Here is a 22,836-nt window from a genome sequence, read left to right on the forward strand (position 1 = left end):
CTTCAGGTATTGCAACATTTCGTTAGTCCACTCAAAATTCATTCAATTACCGGTAGTACCAACCGAGTCACCATTCGGTACTACCCGAAAGTCACCCACGTACTCAGGTCCGGATTTCCTACTCCACAACTCCTATCGAATCAATTACGTCTGATGTTTTTCGCGCTCAAGCCCAACCGTGACCGGAGCAACGCGGTCCAGGTTGGGCCAGATGGCGCTGGTAAACGACCTAATCACAATGGCGGGTTAGCGGAGACGGCGTAATCGGCGGGACTCGAGAGCTTAATTGCTGCGACCCCGGCAAAAATGGCCAACTGTAAATCCAAAATAGGCGAGAACCATTGCGGGAAAGGCCGACTCCGGGTCCCGGCTCGTGACCGTACGTTCGGTACGGTCTCGGGCGGCGTTGCCGTTTCTACGGACTTATCAGGAGATCTACTGAAGAGGGAAAAAGTTTGGTTACTTGTTTCTTGGCGTTTTCCGTTCAATTATCGAATTCAGTTTCGTTCAACACTGGATTAATTTTAAAGGACAACATGTTGTGGTTTTCAATTGACAGATAAGCATAAAGTTTGAAGATAGTAGATTCAGGAATTGGTGAATTTTGAAGGAGCTGTGCTATTATCTGAATACGTTAGTTAGGTTCGTTAATGGTACCAGGGTTTTGTGTTATTGAAGGAAACAAAAAAGTCGATGAACTTGCGAAAAGAGCATCAAGGATGATAACACCTGTTGGTCCTGAGCCTTTCTGTGGGCTTGGAAAAAACCAATATAGGGCAGTGGTCCAACAATAGGAGTGAGACAATAGAAAAACCCTTTGGAGGAACACTCCTGGTCTTGATCAGGCAAAGAAATTTGTAGTGCTTTCACCGACCTATACCAGAAAGCTCTTGAAGCTGCCACGAGCTGAGTAATGGTGGGACCGCTGACAGGACTCATCAAGGTTAACACCTGCTGGACCCGAGCCTTTCTGTGGGCTAAGAAAGGACCAATTAAAGGTAGCGGTCCAGCAATGGGAGTTGAATAACGGGATAACCCACTAGACAAACACTCCTGGACTTACTCAGGTCAAGAAATTCGGGATGATTTCACCTACCTATGCCAGAAAGCTCTTGAAGCTGTCACGAGCTGAGCTTCGGGTGATGGTGGGACTGCTAACGGGGCACTGTCGGTACAAATATCATTTGTATGTATGGGAAAATCAGCATATGAGATTTGCAGACTCTGTGGATCAGAAGCAGAAACAGCTGAACACATGGTATGCAAATGTCCAGAGCTGGCTAGCCTAAGAACCATTCATATGGGGAAGCCGGTTGTGGATACCCGTGAGATAACGGCCAAGGCTCCTAAGGATGGTGTCAGTTTTATCAACGCCATTGACGACCTCCCTGGGTTTCCATGAATGTGTAGGGTAGCTCCCGGATGTATACCAAGCCACAACGACCCCAGTTCAAATAAAAATAATAAATTACATGGTAGTTCAAAAATCATAAACTGGAATACCCGAAAGGCAACATTTTTTTCAATTTCAAACCTTTCTTTCCAATATTAACAGATATCCTCTGAGATAAAAGACAGTGACGAACCATTGTGAATATTTTCCAATATTTTCCATCTTATCGTGAGTAATACCAATCTGGCAACAATGTTCGTGACATTGATCCGACGTTATTATTCAAAAAAAAGATGTTCGGTTACTCTAGGCGGTATGATGGGAGAATCCATTTCCTTATATAGGAAGTTCACAAGTTGATTGTTAGTGCTCACCTCTTCATACAAAAAGTACAACTAATTGAGGATGATGAAGAAAAATTCAGAAAATCAAACTGTATATTTTTCAAATAAAAAATACTTCAAATTCAGCATTGTTCATCTTTGAAAACCTTCAAAAATAAAGAAGTCCTACCAATATATGACTAAGATGATCTTCCATCAGCTACAAGCTATAATGACTAAAAAAACTTGGATTATTGAGTAAAAAACACATGAAGAACACCCTTAGGCCCAGTTTCACCAAATGCTTTAATCTTGACTTGGCTCTTAAGTGAGGCCTTAGATCACGATTAATGTAATGTAGCGTTTCACCACACTCCAAAGCGCCATTTAATCGACCAATCGCGATTTAGCACTAATCGGCCATTTTTGGAGGATTATAACCTTTCAAGTTGAGATTAATAATTATTTATCAGTATGGAACTCTTGTCTATGTAATTATTTTTCCGGAAATTTCTAATTTTTGGGTCAATTTTATCAAAATATGACTATATGTATAGGCTCAATATTTCTCATTTAAAATACACGTAAACTTTGTTTTTGTGTTTTATGAAATTTATTGCAAAGAATAATTTATTGATATGTTTGATTGAAATATTATTTAAGAAGCAGTTAAACTTGTTAATGAAAATAAATAAGTTAATAAAATTACTTATATGGTTTTTTTTCCAGAATGTGTGGTTTTGTGAAATGGGATAATTTCTTTTTAACTTCTGCAAGTTTCCGACATTTCGAAGCACATCACTCGACATTTTCGGCAAAAATTAAGTTTGTTTTTTGTTTACAAGATGACAAATGATTTGAAATGTTATGAGATGAGTTATGAATGAATGACACCTGACACCTAGCGCCAATGGTGGTCATCACTGCTAATACGATACAGAACACTATATAACTTTTTGTTCACAACGTTGCCAAATGGTTTGACTATTTAATCGCGATTTGGTTAATCGCAATCATCTTCGGACGGGTTGATGCATGGTGAAACAGAAAACACTGTTAAGCCTGCTTTAGTAACAAGCGGAGTTTAATCAATCTGGGATCAAGTGCTGTTTGGTGAAACTGGGCCTTAATATTAAGGAAAATTAACTCAATCTGGCAACCCTGACATTATAAAAACTCAGCTTCCCTGAAAGATCATAGAAGTACCTAACCAAGATCATAAAGGTTGAGTACCGCTGATCCGACAAACCCTAACAGGCTGTACTCGATCATAATAATCGATTCCAAAAAGAGTTATATCCAACGCTCGACATCTGAAGAAACGGTAAGCTCCTGCACTTGGACAACAAGAAGTCAATCTAGAGTTGTTAACGTTGTGCAAGCGTACCAGTGGTACCTACGTAGAGAAGTTGATAACCTCGAATTGCATTGTACGCTTTCGATTACGGGTTTGGTTTTTCGTATACTCGAACAGATTTCAATCTATCTGGTAGCCTTATTGTGCAACCGAGTCTTCTCCCAAAGGATTGGCACGCGGAGTAGTTAATTTATGAGTGTGTTAGGTGTTTGTGTAGAGATTGATAGGTTTCGCACAATTTGGCACGCATCATGTGAAAGCTAAGGTTAGGTAGTACTGGGTTTACTGGTTCTTCTATGGTGCGTCTATGTTTAAATGAGAACATTCATCAGTCTATTTTAACGTTTATTATATGTAGTACCCGATGGTACATGGTACTATTCTCAAGTCTGAATACATTATTATTCAAAAGATATGTAATTTTTTGTAACATTTCATTTTACATAGTTTGATATGGAATGAATTTATCACAGTCGTAGTACTTAATGATGCACCCATTAGTACTACTTCTAATCTAGAAGAACTTGGTAGATTCATCGAAAACTGTATAGATATCTAGGGCTTCTTACCTGTTATTCTGATTAGTACCATTAGTACCATTTTGAACTGTTTGAACTGTTGGATACTTTTTATTCAAGCAGGTTCAGATTTTGATTATTGCATAAAAACAAAAGGAATTTGGTTGTGGTTCTGATCTTGATTTTCTCACTCATCAGCCTATTTTAACGTTCATATGTTGTTAAATGAAGTACCCGATGCTACATGGTACTATTCTTAACTCTGGATACATTATTATTGAGTAAATATGACGTAATATTTCGTAAAATTTCATTTCAAATAGTTTGATATGCAATGAATTATTTACAGATGGAGTACTAACTGAAACACCCATTGGTACTACTTCTAATCCAGAAAAATTTGGTAGATGCATCGAAAACTGTATGGACATCCAGAAAATTTAACGGAAATTGGCCTTCTTACCCGTTATTAGAGTTGTAGTACCAAATGTTATTTCGATTAGTACCATTATGAACTCAAGGATACTTTAATTCAAGTAGGTCTAGTTTATTGATTGTTGCATGAAAATAAAAGGAAGTTGGTTGTGCTTCTGAACTTGATTTTCTGATTAACTGAAACACCTATTGGTACTATTTCTAATCCAGAAAAATTTGGTAGATACACCGAAAACTGTATGGACATCCAAAAAAATGTAACTGAACTGGGGTCTTACCAGTTATTGCAGTTGTAGTACCAAATGGTATTTGGATTAGTACCATTTTGGACTATTGGGTACTTTTTTATAAAACAGTTTTTTTATTCTTGCTTGAAAACAGTTGACTTCTTGTTTTGACCTTGATTTCGTTCCATAAGTACTGATTTGTACATCGATGTTTCGATAATGTTTAAAAATAAATTTGAGTAAAAAAAAGCAATCATTTCGACATGATTCAAATGAAAATAGTTGAACGAACTTCCGATTAGATTGCGATTTCCGACGAATGTGTGAAATTCCATACTTTAATGTTAAAAGACATCAAAGTGGGTTAACAGCAGCACGTAATGTTCAATGTAAATATACACAGCGTGTGACATTCTACGAATTATTGACTTTAGTCTAGATTATTCAATTTTGGTCTTCATACGAAGTTATTGCCAGAATTATTCCCCAAATTACGATATTTGTTTTACTTTGTCCTAGTTTTTTCGAGCCTGAATACGTCCCTGTCCCGTCAAACTAAAAACCACCTTTCTGTCAGAGACTGCCACGCTACGCCATCACAATGGATAGGACTTTCACTGGCTGGCCAGAAGTGTGCCATAATAATTATTATTATCATGCAGCTCTCGTACAACTATGACATAAAAGTGCATCGCCATTGTTCGACGTTATCACAACAAGGAACCTTGCTCTGGTCCCGTAAAAGGTTCACGTTTCTGACGGGAGAGTTTCGTCTGCACCTCTAATCAATTTCACTTCTTGATTAACGAAATCCCGCCATCTATGAACCTCTGGTTATCGATCCTACCCGGAAAAACGCATCTTTGACGTTTCGGAACGCAGCCGTGATCATAGAAGAACGACACTTTGGTGTCGGTATTTTAGGTTAGATGTTAGCAAAGGGCTGTCAAAATTTTTAACCTAAAAGAGGCAGATGGATGTTTTGTTGCCTTAGTTACTTTTCAGTTATGCCCATTGTGTAATAAACATAGAGAGAGGGAGTATTCGTGATACGCTCTATTAGTGTGACGTCACACACCGCCATTTTTGGTTCTCCTGTCAGTTCGGAATCGAAACAAATAAATTGTCATTCAAATTAGTAGGGTGTCGTTGAAGGAATTGCCTTATTTTCATAAATAAGAGTATTTGAGGAACGATTTCAGTATTAATTGGTAGACAGAAGGAACGAGGTTAATACCAGTAAGTTTGAATCCTGTATCATTTCCCAGATTTTGTAAAAAGCCGTTTTTATTAGTTGAACTTCAAGTTCGAACTTAATGCATTAATCTCGTGCCTTCTGTCTATCAATTAATAGTAAAATCGATCCTTTAATAATCTTATTCATTAAAATAAGCCAATTTCTTCAACGACAACGTACTGATTTGAATGACAATTTGTTTGTTTGGATTCCGAACACTGACAGGAGAACTAAAATGGCGGTGTGTGACGTCATCACTAATAAAGCGTATTTTTACTTGTCCTGAACATTGTTAGATTACGTTGTCGGATTATGATATATTCAAATCCACAATTTTAGTATATCGTTATGAATGTATATTATATTGAATTAAATATATTTATTTGAGTGATTCCCGATTAATTATGCAAATTTGAATATTTGGAATCCGATATTTTTTTTAATTGTCGAAATATTTTCTGTATCTACCTGCTGAAATCCAAGTTTTGGCAACTTTTGCTCTCCTATTTATTATTTTCTGTATCTACCTGCTGAAATCCAAGTTTAGGCAACTTTAGCTCACCTAGTGTCATCGGTTGTTTCACGTCGTTTGGCGCGCTTGAAGTTCGTTTTCTGAATTTATGATATATTTAGGTATTTATTTCAATATATTTTGAGTCAATATGAAACGTTGATTCACTATGGGACATAAGAGGTGCGTCCTTTGTGGAGAAACTCACGAATGAAGTGAAATATCGTATCACAATGATATGTTTTCATTTTCGCGCGCTTCACGTCAAATTTGATAGTTCATAATGGGGACAAAATATGCTTACTGAAAATGACATATGCTCCCTCTATCTATGTTAATTACTCTGAGGGTATGCCTAGTGATCACAGTAATCAAGGCTGACAAGAATGAAAGAATACTCTCAAATGAAATTTTCTATGTTCAATTTCTGCAGAAAATCTTCTTCTTCCTTAGTTGAACTTCTTTATCGGCTAAAGTTGATATTGAACGTTTCTCCGATGAAATTCGAGTCTTCGCATCAGATCTTCGCTTATATCTCTCGAGCAAGTTGGCTCGTACCAGGTTACTTTTAAAAATGTATCCCTGCTGACGCTGTTATGGAGAAATGTCGCCAGAACACGTTTTTACGGAAGTCCTGTTGGCGCCAACCGTCCGCTATCGCAGAAGGTCTTGAACTTAGTGTGCAAGCGGTTGCTTCTAGGTCTCAAGTGTGCAGTTTCGTACTCTTTGTCCAGCTGGTTAAAAACAAGACGACGAAGAAATTGAACTTTGCGACAATGTTTTCAATTCCTTCAGTTATAAAGGGTGTTTTTTTTTAGAGCTATAGAACTTTAAATTGCAATAAAACAACGATGGATTATTCGATTGACATGAATTTTATTTATCCGCAAGATAATCTTGTGGCATTACATTTTAAATATGATTTCTGGCATATGACCGCCACGGCTGGCTCGGATGTAGTCCAATCTGGACGTCCAATTTTCGATGACTTTTTCCAACATTTGTGGCCGTATATCGGCAATAACACGGCGAATGTTGTCTTCCAAATGGTCAAGGGTTTGTGGCTTATCCGCATAGACCAATGACTTTACATTGCCCCACAGAAAGAAGTCTAGCGGTGTTAAATCACAAGATCTTGGAGGTCAATTCACAGGTACAAAACGTGAAATTAGTCGGTCAACAAACGTGTCTTTCAATAAATCGATTGTGGCACGAGCTGTGTGACATGTTGCGCCGTCTTGTTGGAACCACAGCTCCTGGACATCATGGTTGTTCTATTCAGGAATGAAAAAGTTATTAATCATGGCTCTATACCGATCACCATTGACTGTAACGTTCTGGCCATCATCGTTTTTGAAGAAGTACGGACCAATGATTCCACCAGCCCATAAAGCGCACCAAACAGTCAGTTTTTCTGGATGTAACGGTGTTTCGACATACACTTGAGGATTAGCTTCACTCCAAATGCGGCAGTTTTATTTGTTGACTTAGCCATTCAACCAGAAGTTCATGTCAATCGAATAATCCATCGTTGTTTTATTGCAATTTAAAGTTCTATAGCTCTAAAAAAAACTCCCTTTATTATCTCTTTACCGTTTAGTGGTTCCAAAAAGATCACAATAAAAGATCCAGTGTTGCCAACCGAATGACTCACTGTCTCACATCATGTCCTTCGCAATTGGGGAAGCAAGTCATAATTTCGAATTCTTAATTTCTGGCGATAAAAAGTTAACGGTTTGGATGTTTAATCAACGTAGAATCTGGAACAATTAAAGTTATGGCGCTATAACTTGAGAAAGCTGGTTTCCAGAGGCCTTGCAGGCATTTTTCTTCCGTTTATTGCTCTGTACGATACGTGAGTGACTCATCAACCTTGGATTCACGAATGTTTCAATTATTTGTAGTACCTACGACCTTTCAAGGCCTACTGAGATTTTATTTTTTTGGATTTCACCTCAACTGGCATCCGCAAGAAGAAGAATCACCACTAGAAAACAGAAGATAATTGTGTTAGAGTAACAAGAGATTCTTCCAATTGAATTGGCCATCTTCATCATATCCTTCATCGAGTTCAAATTTTATAATTTGAAGTAATCATTTAATGATTGAAGTCAACATCAACCAAGCTTAGCTGTTACTACAATAATTTCTAACTTAGCAAGGTAAATTTAATGAAAATTTCATTCAAACAGATGTACCAATCTACTGAATGACATTTGGTCAGAAAATTGAGCTGTTGGGACGAGTTAGTGATGTGAAGAATTGAAACCGTGCGTGGGTCACTCAAGAACAACTGATAATATAGCTGCTGTAGCACGTGGTGTTGATGAAAACCCGGAAATTATCCTTGGATTAGAATTCTACTCAAATTTTAAGCAAGATTTCAAAGCTATCGTAACGGGTGTTTTTTTCGAGGTATATAACTTTAAGTTGGCAGTACTGTTCAAGATGGCGACCGATTTAACAGCTGTTAAGTGATTTATTCTCAGTTTGGTTTGGCAATTTATCATGAATAGACTCCCGACTGAACAACGCTTGCAAATAGTGTAATTTTATTTCGAAAATAATGGTTCTGTGCAGAATATGTATCGCGCACTAAGTCCATTTTATTTTGTTTAGCGATTAAGCGCACTTCAGGTTGAATGGCTACGTCAACAAACAAAACTGCCGCATTTGGAGTGAAGCTAATCCTCAAGTGTATGTCGAAACACCGTTACATCCAGAAAAACTGACTGTTTGGTGCGCTTTATGGGCTGGTGGAATCATTGGTCCGTACTTCTTCGAAAACAATGATGGCCAGAACGTTACAGTCAATGGTGATCGGTATAGAGCCATGATTACTAACTTTTTCATTCCTGAATTGAACAACCATGATGTCCAGGAGCTGTGGTTCCAACAAGACGGTGCAACATGTCACACAGCTCGTGCCACAATCGATTTATTGAAAGACACGTTTAGTGACCGCCTAATTCCACGTTTTGGACCTGTGGATTGGCCTCCAAGATCTTGTGATTTAACACCGCTAGACTACTTTCTGTGGGGCTATGTGAGGTCATTGGTCCATGCGGATAAGCCACAAGCCCTTGACCATTTGGAAGACAACATTCGCCGTGTTATTGCCGATATACGGCCACAAATGTTGGAAAAAGTCATCGAAAATTGGACGTCCAGATTGGACTACATCCGAACCAGCCGTGGCGGTCATATGCCAGAAATCATATTTAAAATGTAATGCCACAAGATTATCTTGCGGATAAATAAAATTTATGTCAATCGAATAATCTATCGTTGTTTTATTGCAATTTAAAGTTCTATAGCTGTAAAAAAACACCCTTTATATTTTTATTATTGTGAGATAATAGCTCTGTGTTCGTAAGCAGACTTCCTTCATCCCAGCCTCCAAAACCATGGACCAATCTCACCTACAACTAAATTGTGCGAAAACAAAGAGCGTATCGAAAGCAAAAATACCTAGAGATGTGGAATCGCATCACCTTAACCTTTTCTATCTCATCACTTGACATTTCGATGCTCACAATGTCTCTTTCTCTCGTTGAAAACGCGGAATTTTGCAATGCGCCACATCAAAGGGAACAATGAGTATCTAGGATCATTGTGATACATTTATTAGTCGGCTAATGTCGAAAGAGAGATCGATATGAAATATCGAGTTCTGGGAATTCGCACGATCGGGATTAGAAAAAAAATATTATCGAGAAGACTTGCATCGACGGTGATAAAGATTCTCACCGAAAATCGATTGTATTATGTGACTCAGCTGCGATGATTCTTCTCTGTGTCTTATAGTTCTTGAGATGATCTCAGTGAGTGTTGAATTTGGGACACCCTGTACAATTTCTTTCACGGTATTATGACGAAATAACAAAAAATAAACGCCATCGTGTCTCTTGTTGAGAAAGTTTTAATTTCAGAGACATTCCTTCTATATCGCCATTTTTCCAAATTTTCGCTTATAACTCGAAAACAAAAGGTGGCCAAAAATGAATACTAGTCTTGTTAGTTTCTCAGAAGAAGAAAACAAGAATGGGGTATCAAAATTTGTCTATCTCCTCTGGTTCAAAAGTTGTAGTATTAAGACATCGAAATTTGCCCACCCTGTTCAATATCAATAGCATGCAGGTTTCAAAATACGGATTCCAAAACCTTGACATTATGGTCGCACTCAAAAAACAGTGTTTTATCAAATTGAAACTTGTTTTTTCGAAATCAGATTGAATTATAAGAAAAGACAACGATAAGCTCCTTTAAGAGATTCGAAACTAAAAAGAAAAAAAAAACACAATAAACAAAATTATTTCTGCGTCGACAAATATCCTCGATTTTTCCCAAAACCCGGTCTGACAACAACTTGTTTCGAATGCCTCTTGATTAACGAAAACGTGTTAACTGGTATTTTTCTTGTCGGTGTCCATATGAAGTAGTACCCACGTATGTGCGATATGGAAGCTCCAATCTCAATTATAATTATTTTGTAATATCTCGCCAGATCTGGTCTTTATGGTTGGGCGATTTGCATAACACAATTAAAACCCACAGCAATTTCTCCGAAAAATTTCGTGTTGTTCGAGGCGAAATTTGCATTTTAATTGGCCAGAACAATCGTCGGACGTTATTTATACGTTTTTAATAGATTCGATGGAAAAACAGGAGATATTTAGGTCTAAGCGAAAACCCTTTACGACAGGCCAATTGAAAAGTACCTGGTCTACCATAGTAAAACACATTTTTTTGGCAAAATTCGATTTTATTATTCAACATAGTTGCCTTCGAGGGCGATACAGCGATTATAGCGATCTTACAACGTTTCGAGACCATTTTTGTAGTACGAATTATCTTTCGCTTCAAAATAGGCGTCAGTTCCGGCGATCACTTCTTCATTGGCGCTAAATTTCTTTCCAGCGAGCATTCTTTTGAGGTCTGAGAACAGGAAAAAGTCGCTGGGTTCCAGATCTGGCGAATACGGTGGACGCAGAAGCAATTCGAAGCCCAATTCATGTAATTTTGCCATTGTTTTCATTGATTTGTGACACGGCGCATTGTCTTGATGAAACAGCACCTTTTTTTCTTCAAATGGGCCGGTTTTTAACGATTTCATCCTTTAAACGATATGATGATGCCATATAATAATCGTTGTTGATGGTCTGGCCCTTTTGGAGGTAATCAATGAATATTTTATCTTGCGCATCCCAGAATTCCGTATCATCAAGATGAAATATTTTCTATTACTTACTGGATTCAACGAAATAAAGTGAAGTCTTTAAGGTTTACTAGGCTTGAAGAGCTAATACTAAGATATCTAAAACACTGGTTTTCTCACTTTCTCTTGAAAATTATTAAGATTATAAAGTGGCGATTTTTTAAGGGATCAGCCTCCTTGGATTTTAATGGTATTGGTCCCTTTCCACTTTATTTCCGCATCGTTTCTTATGGCGCTCACATCGTCTTTCTGTCAATGTCATGTTTTGAGGTTAAATCAACAATCTTGAACAAAATTAAATCAGTGAACACATCAGAATTTTAGACATTCTGGCTAATACTAAGACATATGGAACTTCGATTGAGGTTGAACAAAATAAGCCAGACTTGAATTTGAGACGTCGAAAAAGAATTGCCCTCCTCATAACCTAAAAAATATGAAAAAAACGTACTAATCATAGTACCTTTGCTCTGGATGTTCCATCGCCAGATAAAATCCATTCTCACAACTTAACACAACAAATTTTCCGACCTCGAATCGAGAAAAATACCATTCAATCACAGAACTTCACGAACAGCCACGTTCTATGTTCTATTCTGGAACCCCGTACCAAGCACAGAGCACCATGTTATCGGTGATCATTTCGCGCCGAACGGCCTGGGTTTTATCATTTAACCAGCAGCCGTTGCATTTCAGCGTGGCGTTCGAATTTTAATTACCCCAGCTAATTAGGATTTGCATACGACCGATATGGGTTACTGCGCTCTGGCTTCTATTTATAAATTTCGAGCCGTGGTGCAAAAAGGGACACGGCCGCTCGCAGTGGCGTAGAACGTGGGAAACACGCGGGGTATATTAGGCCCGGTCTGATGCATAGATAGGGGTGCTAGTGTTGAATCCATATGATTTTTAGTCAGTACCAACCTTCAAACGATACGTGTCGAAATTTGACAGCAGTCCGACCATTAGTTTGTGAGATATTGCGTTGTGAGTGTAGCTACTCTTGTTATTTGAAGAAAGATGAAAAAAAGAATTTCGTGTGCTGATAAAATATTCCTTTTTGAAGGGAAAAAATACAGTTGAAGCAAAATCTTGGCTTGATGAAGAGTTTCCGGGGTCTGCACCAGGAAAATCAACCATCATTGATTGGTATGCTAAGTTTAAACGTGGTGAAAAAAAAAATCAAAAAGTTCACAAAATAATTTTGAATAACCGTAAAGTGAAGTTGATCCAGATAGCAGACATTATGAAGATATCATCTTAACGTGTACATCATATCATTCACTAATATTTGTACATGAGAATGCTGTGCGCAAAATGGGTGCCGCGCGAGCTCGCAATTGATCAAAAGCAACAGGTGTTAATGATTCTGAGCAGGTATTGAAGCTGTTTAAGTGCAATAAACCTGAATTTTTGCGTCTATATGTGACCATGGATGAAACATGGCTCCATAATTTCACTCCAGAGACCAGTCGACAGTCAGCTGAGTGGACTGCACACGATGAACCGAATCCAAAGCGAGGAAAAACACAACAGTTAGTAGGCAAGGTTATGGCATCAGTATTCTGAGATGTGCAAGGTATAATATTCATTGATTACCTCCAAAAGGGCCAGACCATCAATAGCGATTATTATATAGCGTCATTGGATTGTTTGAAGGATGAAATCGTTGAAAAACGGCCCTATTTGAAGAAAAAAAAAGGTGCTGTTTCATCAAGACAATGTGCCGTGTCACAAATCAATGAAAACAATGGCAAAATTGCATGAATTGGGCTTCGAATTGCTTCTACATCCACCGTATTCGCCAGATTAGATCATCGCACCCCTATATCTACGCCACTGGATAATTTTGGCAGGTGACGCTTACCTAATTTGAAACTCCACATTATCAAGACTTCAATACCTAAAAATCAAAACAATGAATGTAATACAGGAGTTATAAGTAAAAAACTGATATTTTTCTCAAAATTTACCACCCTGTATCTCGAAAACGAAGCTTGTTAGGATATATGTTTATATGAACTTTTTGTCATGAAACTCTTTACCTTCATCGGTGGTGAACTCAGTTTCTGTGAACTCTTTCAAGAACAACTATGACACCTGGTTTCGTCGCGAGTGAGTGCTACTTGTGGAGCTGTGAATTACTTTTTCTTTTGTAATGCATTTTTTTTTAAGTTTCGGTGTATTTTTTCATATATTTCAATTTTTGTGAGTTTATAGGCTTGGCCTCAACTCTTTACCTTGTAATAATAATAATAATAATAATAAAAAAAAGTTGTTCTATCCGGCGCCGAAGTTATTGATCTAAAATCTGGACCATCATGTATAACCGGACTACCGGTACGCCACTGGAAACTGCAAACCTAGCGTGATTCAATTCAGCGCCAAAACTTCCGAACTATCGCAAGACCGGCGTCGTAGGCCTCGACGTTTTCGAAACGACGCTAATCGAAGCAGAAAACTCGCCAAGTTTGTACTTCCTTTTAATTTATTCCGGTCGTTTATTGTTTCTTCCGTGCGCTGAACAACTTGCATTAATTCAGTTGAAGAATGCAATAGAATTTCGCGTTTTACATGAATTGTTTCGTGTTGGATCCGCCCGGAATGAGCCGAGGCCAAAAAATAACCCGCGGAACACAGAGAATTCTCCATAAAGTTCTATGGAGATGTTTTCCGAGAGTTTGAGAATTTTTAATGATAATACAAGACAGAAATATTGTTTAAATGAATTTTTTATCATTATAATCCGCTATTTGATTTCATGGCATTCATTTTTTAATAAATCAAGCCAAGTAGCTTGATTTTAACCAACTACTTGAGTTGAAAATCAAGCTCGTGAAAAATTACATACTTGAGCTGTACTTGACTTGATTGCTTAACTTGATATCAAGCTACTTGATATTACTTGAGCTTGATATGCACGCGTCGCACGGCATTTATTTCTGCAATCTCGTGCGCGCTTAGACTAAATAAGGGGATTCTTCGAGCGCTGAGAGACTGAAGCATTCGCCAGTGTGACTTTATTAGTAGTTTTCTCACATTTCTATGAAATCTATTGGTAAGTTTTGGTAGTTTCGTAAATATCTTTCCAAACTTGGCCGAAATGGCCAAGGATTTTGCATCAACGCCAGCATCTTCAGCTCCTGTTGAAAGACAATTTTTCAGAGCTGCTTTTACAGTTACAAAAACCCGCAATGGGTTAGGTGACAAATCTATAAGATGCCTCATTTGTCTTAGATCCTGGATGGAAAATTATGAAATCAAACAAAGCCTGGAGGTTTCTCAATACTAATAAATTTTATTTTTTTATTATTTTTTATTTTTTTATGATTTATAGTGATTTAATTTATGTTTCTATTTCAAAAAAGTTGATATTTCCGGTTCTTTTATACATTGAGTTTAATAAATAAAATTGTTTTTTGCAAGGTTTCTTTTCATTTCATCATTTTTTCAATTGATGTGACACTACACAATAAATCTGCTAAAAATCAAGTTGCTAGATATAATTCAAGTACTCGATAAATAAATACTTGACTTGACTTAAGATTGAGAAACTACCACTTGACTTGAGCTTGACTTGAAATCAAGTCAAAATTTGTGCCAAAACGATCAATACTTGAATGAGATGCTTGCTCACTAGGCCGATTATGTTGACCGTAAAATGGTCTCTATGATTCATTTTTTCCGAAGTGAATTTCAACAATTTGGAAGAGTTTTTCTGGGGTTAAACAGTTCATGATAAATTGCTTAACTTATTAAAAAAACTGTCAACATAATTTGACATTCTCAATTGTCAAAGTCAAACCATAGAAAACAACCATCGAAACTTCTCATGCAGCTAAAAAACCACCAGTTATTCATCTTGACGTTAATGGAGACTAAATAAAACTGATATTGATTGAAATTTCCCCTGTTATTACAGTAAATTTTCGATATTATCTCGAACGAGAAAAATTCGGACTATCTAATGCCATAAAAACGGACTTATGTTGACAGTGGGCGATTTAGTTTCTAAGTAAAAGCATAAATGTCATAGAAGTACCATAGAGACGGATTATTCGATAAAATGGCTATAAAAACTATCTAGTTGTTGCCTATTTCGGAATCTCATATGCCGTAAAAGATTTAATAGTCAATGATTATCCATTCAGGCGAGAAGATTTCATTTCTTATTTTAATGCTTTTACTTTGATGTTATGTCATGACTAGACGTTATACAGAATGATTTTTTGACCTAGGATAACATCTTTTTGTAGGGACTAAAGCTTCAAAAGTAACAAAAAAAATGGGAGAAGAAGAGAAAGGAGATTTTGTGAGCTTGTTCAAATTCGTATTATATAAATTTTTCAAGTCAAGAGAGAGGATTTTTTTGACTTTTTTCATTTTGTATGAAATAAATTGTTTTATTCTTACTTGCAAATTTTTGAGGAATTTATGCTGCGTTCTGTTGCCTTAAACTTTAAATCACACTAAAATTCCATCGAATTTTCTTGGAATTTTTCCATGCCTTCTTGCAATTGAAATTTAAAACAAATCAGTCAACTTATTTTTTCTTTCAAGACCATTTTTGGCTCAAAATTCTAAAAATTACAGACATTCTGATTCAATCATTCTCATTTTTGACCAATTGCTTTTTGAGGAATTAGAGGCAGATTATAAATCTAGCCTATACCAACATATTAGACCAATTGAAGAGTCCCCGGTCTGATGCAAAGATGGCGGTGGTAGTATTAAATGCATATGATTTTTAGTTAGTACCAACCTCCAAACGATACGTGTCAAAATTTCACAGCAGTCCGACCATTAGTTTGTCAGATATTGCGTTGTGAGTGTAGCTACTTTTGTTATTTGAAAAAAGATGGAAAAGAAGAATTTTGTGTGCTGATAAAATATTGCTTTTCGAAGGGAAAAAATACAGTTGAAGCAAAATCTTGGTTTGATGAAGAGTTTCCGGGGACTGCACCAGGAAAATCAACCATCATTGATAGGTATGCTAAGTTTAAACATGGTGAAATGAGCACCGAAGACGGCGAACGCAGTGGACGCCCAAAAGAGGTTGTCAACGATAAAAAAATCAAAAAAGTGCACAAAATAATTTTGAATGACCGTAAAATGAATTTGATCCAGATAGCAGACATTGTGATGATATCATCTGAACGTGTACATCATATCATTCACGAATATTTGTATATGCGAAAGCTGTGTGTAAAATGGGTGCCGCGCGAGCTCACAATCGATCAAAAGCAACAACGTGTTAATGATTCTGAGCAGTGTTTGAAGCTATTTAAGTGCATTAAACCTGAATTTTACATCGATATGTGACAATGGATGAAACATGGCTCCATCATTTCACTTCGGAGTCCAATCGACAGTCAGCTGAGTGGACTGCACAAGTGCACACGATGAACCGAATCCAAAGTGAAGAAAAACACAACAGTCAGCTGGCAAGGATATGGCATCAGTATTCTGGGATGCGCAAGATATAATTTTCATTGATTACCTCCAAAAGGGCCAGACCATCACCAGCGATTATGATATAGCGTTATTGGATCGTTAAAAGGATGAAATCGTTGAAAAAACGGCCCCATTTGAAGAAAAAAGGTGCTATTTCATCAAGACAATGCGCCGTGTCACAAATCAATGAAACAATGGCAAAATTGCATGAATTGGGCTTCGAATTGCTTCTGCATCCACCGTATTCGCCAGATCTGGCTCCCAGCGACTTTTTCTTGCTCAGACCTCAAAAGAATACTCGCTGGAAGAAATTTAACGCCAATGAAGAAGTAATCGCCGAAACTGAGGCCTATTTTGAAGCGAAAGAAAAATCGGACCACAAAAATGGTATCGAAAAGTTTTAAGATCGGTATAATCGCTGTACCGCCCTCGAAGGCAACAATGTTGAATAATATAATCGAATTTTGCCCAAAAAAATGTGTTTTACTATGGTAGACCGGGTACTTTTCAATTGGCCTGTTATTTTCTAAGACTATAATTTCTGAATTCCCCCAATTAACACCGCCATCTAGCCCCATACCAACATAGCCAACATACCGGTAGGAACAAAACACTCGCGAAGCGCACTTACGCGCTACCAACACCGCACTAATGCCAACCTAACACAACAACAACACCCGATACTTCTACCAACTACCCGTTTGCCACAGTGTTACATCGATAACCAATTATAGTCCTTTTTTAATGCTTATCGATCGTCTTTTTTTCAACCGTGAAACTCCACGTTAAGAACCGCGAACGCGCTAATAGGTTCGCGTGTTTAGAACGCATGAAATCTCGGGGCTTTACTTACGATGAAGTTGTTCGCACTTGGTGTGAGTTTTAGGGTTTTTGTTTTAATTCAATGGAGAAACTTACGCGACGCATGCAACTTGATTTAGGTTGGTACATCGTGGCGATATTGCGGGGTATTCAATTATATTTGTTGTTTTTTTTGTTGTTTTGAAGACGAAAACGTACTTTTTTTTTGTTTAGTGGTTCAGATTTCTAACCACGAAAATCGGGAGCTTTTGATCGAAAGTTCATTCTTGCGTCAGTTGCGTCTTTGTAGGCCACTTAACTGTGTATAAAGGTTATGCAAGGGTGCAATACGCTCTATTAGTGTGACGTCACACACCGCCATTTTTGGTCCTACTGTCAGTGTTCGGAATCCAAACAAATAAATTGTCATTCAAATTAGTACGGTGTCGTTGAAGGAATTGGCTTATTTTCATGAATAAGTGTATTTGAAGAACGATTTCAGTATAAATTGATAGACAGCAGGAACGAGGTTAATACCAGTAAGTTTGAAACCTGTATCATTCCCCAGATTTTGTAAAAAGCCGTGTTTATTAGTTGAACTTCAAGTTCGAACTTCCTGGCATTTAATCTGGTGCGTTCTGTCTATCAATAAAGTAAAATCGTTCCTTAAATAATCTTATTTATCAAAATAAGCCAATTTCTTCAACGACAACGTACTAATGCGAATGACAATTTGTTTGTTTGGATTCCGAACACTGACAGGAGAACTAGAATGGCGGTGTGTGACGTTATCACTAATAGAGCGTATTGGTGCATGAATTAATGAGCGTTCAAAAGCTCCTAACTTCACGTCAGTGCTTTCCAATTTTTTTTTATATTCTATATCAAAAACCTCCGTAGAAGCTCACCCAAAATTGAACCAAAAATTGCATAAAGGACACACAAACATAATAATATCATATAATTTACACCTTTCAAAAGTTATTACTTCAGTGTAATAAACATAGATAGAGGGAGCATAAATGTAATTTTCAATAGGCAAATTTTATCCCCAACATGAACTATCAAATTTGACATTAAGCGCGCGGAAATGACAACATATCAGTGATACGATATTTCACTCAATTCGCGAGTTTCTCCAAAAAGAACGCACTTTTATGTCCCATAGTGAATCAACGTTTCATATTAACTCAAAATACATTGAAATAAATACCTAATTATGTCAGAAATTCCGAAAACAAACTTCAAGCGCGCCAAATGACGTGAAACAACCGATGACAATAGGAGAGCAAAAGTTGCCAAACCTTGGATTTAAGCAGGTAGATACAGAAAATAATGAATATTCTGCTTATTTTAAATTCGACAATAAGGAAAAATATCGGATTCCAAATATTCGAATTTGCTTATTTAATCGGGAATCACTCAAATAAATATATTTCATTCAATATAATAAATATTCATAATGATATAGTTAAATAGTGGATTCAAAAATGTATCACAATCCGACAATCTAACCATGTTGGGGACATGTAAGAATTGCGTATAATCCCTCTATCTATGTTTATTACCTACTCTATGGGTATTACTCATTACCATACAGCAGCACAAGTCAATCAAACCTTTAGCTCTCTTTTGAAACCGAAAAAACACCATCAAATCAAAAAGTATGACTTACCTTGCCATATTTGTGGCTGGAATTGACGGTGTTGGCTGCCCAATGGTCGGTCTCAATTCTGGCCCTTTCAAGGACACCTGTCAGGCTGTCCAAGGTCGACCATTCGCGCACGTCGTGATCGTGAAAGGGTGGGGGCATGCCACCATTCGAGGGGGTTTGTGCCACTTCCATTTTATGGGTGGGGTATCCAGTTTTTCCAAAATGTGTTAACAGTAATTAGTAGAAACAATCTGGAAGGAAAACATATTGTTAAAATTAAATTGTTTCAATTAAAGTGTTTGCACTGAGAGAAATCCATATTTTTTTTAGTAATAAAGCACTCATTTGGAGGTTATTTATTCACAACTATTACATCAGATTTATATTTGACATATTCAATAATAGTTGAATTAATTGACTTGAAATCAACTCAAGTTCAAGTCAAGTAGTAGTTTTTCAATGCTAAGTCAAATACTTAATGAATAAATACTTGACTTAACATTGAAAAACTACTACTTGACTTTAACTTGAATTGATTTCAAGTCAAGCTCAAACTCTTAGTGCTTAAGCTTGAAACAAGTAGCTTGAATATCAAGCCAAGCAGTGAATCCCTACAAAGCATCATAAGCCTTTGGTGGATTCAGACCCGAAATCTGATTCTTGAAGTTAGTTTTACTACTTCTCAGATAGAATCTGTATTTTACCATAATTTGATTGATTTTTTCGAATGCTACAGATACCATAATACAAATTTTCGACGGTCCTCAAGGCTCTATCCTTGGACCCATATTAATCCGTATATCGACGTGTCCTGCTTACGTAATAGTATCGTCTCGCTCCAACGGACAAACCTCGCTAAATATCGAACCTTGATCGATAGAAAGAGGTCCCCTTTACACAGATAGACAGGAGAAAGTCCCTGGCAGGTTTGCCAATACCCCAATTAGAACGTTGACGATACGATCTTCGCATATTTATAAAGATATAAACAAGAAACTGCCGAGTACCAAGAGTGAGCACGCCCACAACGTCGAAAAATTTGATCTAGTTACCTTCGACGGAACGCACCCCTCCAACGTTCAATAATAACTCAATTGTTGAGCGCGATTGACAGGATTCTTTCTTACCGACCGGGCTTTCTGGTCGAGTAGGCCGATTGGGCAATGCGGTAATCGGATACGTGGAACCGATCTCGATATTTGAGCTCGATTCTATTGTTATCCGATTGTCGTGGGCCACTGGGATCGCTATCTTTCTTGATTGTCTGATTGGTTTGCGATTATATGGAATACTCGCACATTGCGATATAAACGGTGTTTTTTTTAAGCTATAGAACTTTAAATTGCAATAAAACAACGATGGATTATTCGATTGACATGAATTTTATTTATCCGCAAGATAATCTTGTGGAATTACATTTTAAATATGATTTCTGGCATATGACCGCCACGGCTGGCTCGAATGTAGTCCAATCTGGACGTCCATATTTCGATGACTTTTTCCAACATTTGTGGCCGTATATCGGCAATAACACGGCGAATGTTGTATTCCAAATGGTCGAGGGTTTGTGGCTTATCCGCATAGACCAATGACTTTACATAGCCCCAGAGAAAGTAGTCTACCGGTGTTAAATCACAAGATCTTGGAGGCCAATTCACAGGTCCAAAACGTGAAATTAGGCGGTCACCAACGTGTCTTTCAATAAATCGATTGTGGCACGAGCTGTGTGACATGTTGCGCCGTCTTGTTGAAACTACAGCTCCTGGACATCATGGTTGTTCAATACGGGAATGAAAGTTAGTAATCATGGCTCTATACCGATCACCATTGACTGTAACGTTCTGGCCATCATCGTTTTTGAAGAAGTACGGACCAATGATTCCACCAGCCCATAAAGCGCTCCAAACAGTCAGTTTTTCTGGATGTAACGGTGTTTCGACGTACACTTGAGGATGAGCTTCACTCCAAATGCGGCAGTTTTGCTTGTTGACGTAGCCATTCAACCAGAAGTGCGCTTCATCGCTAAACAAAATAAAATGGACGTAGTGCGCGATACGTATTCTGCACAGAACCATTATTTTCGAAATAAAATTGCACTATTTGCAAGCGTTGTTCAGGCGTGAGTCTATTTATGATAAATTGCCAAACCAAACTGAGAATAAATCACTTGACAGCTGTTAAATCGGTCGCCATCTTGAACAGTAATGCCAACTTAAAGTTATATACCTCGAAAAAAACACCCGTTAGAAGTGAGGAAGTAACCTCCTTGAAGCCATCCCAGATACTGGAGATCATTAGAACTCTAGAACTGGAAAGCGAGCTGAAGACTAAGACCACTAATGGCGAAAACAGCTCTGATGGGAGGCTCAATAAACCATAAGATAATAGTGCAATAAAACCCCCTTAAATCTGTATCTATTCAATTAATACATCAGAAAAATATGGGAAACTTTCGACCTCTCGAACCGCAGTGGTACCAACATCAGCGCCTTAACAAAGGTCCCACCCTCAATTCTAGAAAAACCCCACAATTCAATAGAACTCTCGACATTCAACAACTTATAAAAGAGACGTGATTGATTATTAGATCGACCGCAAACTTCTGGAATGCGTGGCCATGGCTGGAAGGTCTCCATTATACTTTGTTAACAGTAAAAATGACACTTCGTTGGATGACGTCGACGGAGCGTGAATTATAGCTCTCCGATTTAATCGATTTGATTTTTCTGCGACTCGGAAATCGCCGAGATAGGGAAAAAGCGGTAGCATTCATCTAGATCGCACCCATTCCTGCTTTAGGTCTTTTGTCCGGTTGATTTTTGAGTTTGCGAAGGTTGCGGTAAGAATGGTGGGTGTGGGGAGCTTTATTTTTTGTGTTGATTGACGTTTGCACGTTATACAAGGTGAGTTGGAGAAGTCGAGCGATATTTAAGGGGTGATAGAACACCTAAATATAATAAATATTATGCCTAATAAGGGTGAAACCGGTATATCGCTACTCTCCCTTGATGACATGCATTCTCCTTGGTTTACTTTCGATAACGATTCCTATGAAATAGCGTGGAAATCTTCTGTTTTAACAATGGTTATGTTGATGGCATTTTTGTTGATACATTAACCAGATAAATAATTAACATCGTATGATATTACACACTTGGAAATGGTACTTCTTTTTCTTTCTTTTTGTATTCTCTTCACCTAAATATGAGTTGGTGTTTTTCCTATGATTGTATGTCTAAAATTGGTCATTGAGGATGCTACAACCCTTACAAAAGGCCTGACGATAAGTGGGTTTTTCGAAATTGTTTTTGAAAGAAGTAAATAGATTCAGATTTAAGGGGAGTTTCATTCCATCCTGATCTTATGGTCTATTGTGCCCACATCAGAGCTATTCTCGCCATTTGTCGTTGTAGTCTACAGCTAGCCCTTGTGTTCCACAGTTTTAATGAACTCCAGTTTTTGGGATAGCTTCATGGAGGTTTCTTCTTAGATCTTGCAGTATTAGAGCTTCGAAGAAAACTGGAATGATCCAACCGAGGAAGATTCTGCCAGAGTGTTTCTCTTTTGGTTTTTCCTTCTCCTGAAACTCTTTCTTGTAGATTCATTTACCTATACTCCGGAACGGTTTTGGATCAATGTAAGGAGTTAGTGCTCTTCTTCTGAAAAGTGTGTTGGCCTCTTCATTTCCTTCAATTCCCGAGTGACCGA

At 37.6% G+C, this 22,836-nt stretch overlaps 1 protein-coding gene across 5 annotated transcripts in view; it reads right to left on the reverse strand.

The window, feature by feature from the left end:
• LOC123680368 overlaps positions 1–22,836 on the reverse strand; it is a 130,050-nt gene that overhangs the window by 42,248 nt on the left and 64,966 nt on the right. For all 5 annotated transcript variants that reach the window (XM_045618235.1, XM_045618237.1, XM_045618236.1 and 2 more), the window contains exon 2: positions 19,150–19,379. In XM_045618235.1, coding sequence (XP_045474191.1) covers positions 19,150–19,320 — 171 coding nt within the window. In that variant the 5' untranslated portion in view covers positions 19,321–19,379. The remainder of the gene's footprint in view (positions 1–19,149; positions 19,380–22,836) is intronic.

This window comes from Harmonia axyridis, chromosome 5, assembly GCF_914767665.1.
Source record: "Harmonia axyridis chromosome 5, icHarAxyr1.1, whole genome shotgun sequence".
Taxonomy (NCBI): domain Eukaryota; kingdom Metazoa; phylum Arthropoda; class Insecta; order Coleoptera; family Coccinellidae; genus Harmonia; species Harmonia axyridis.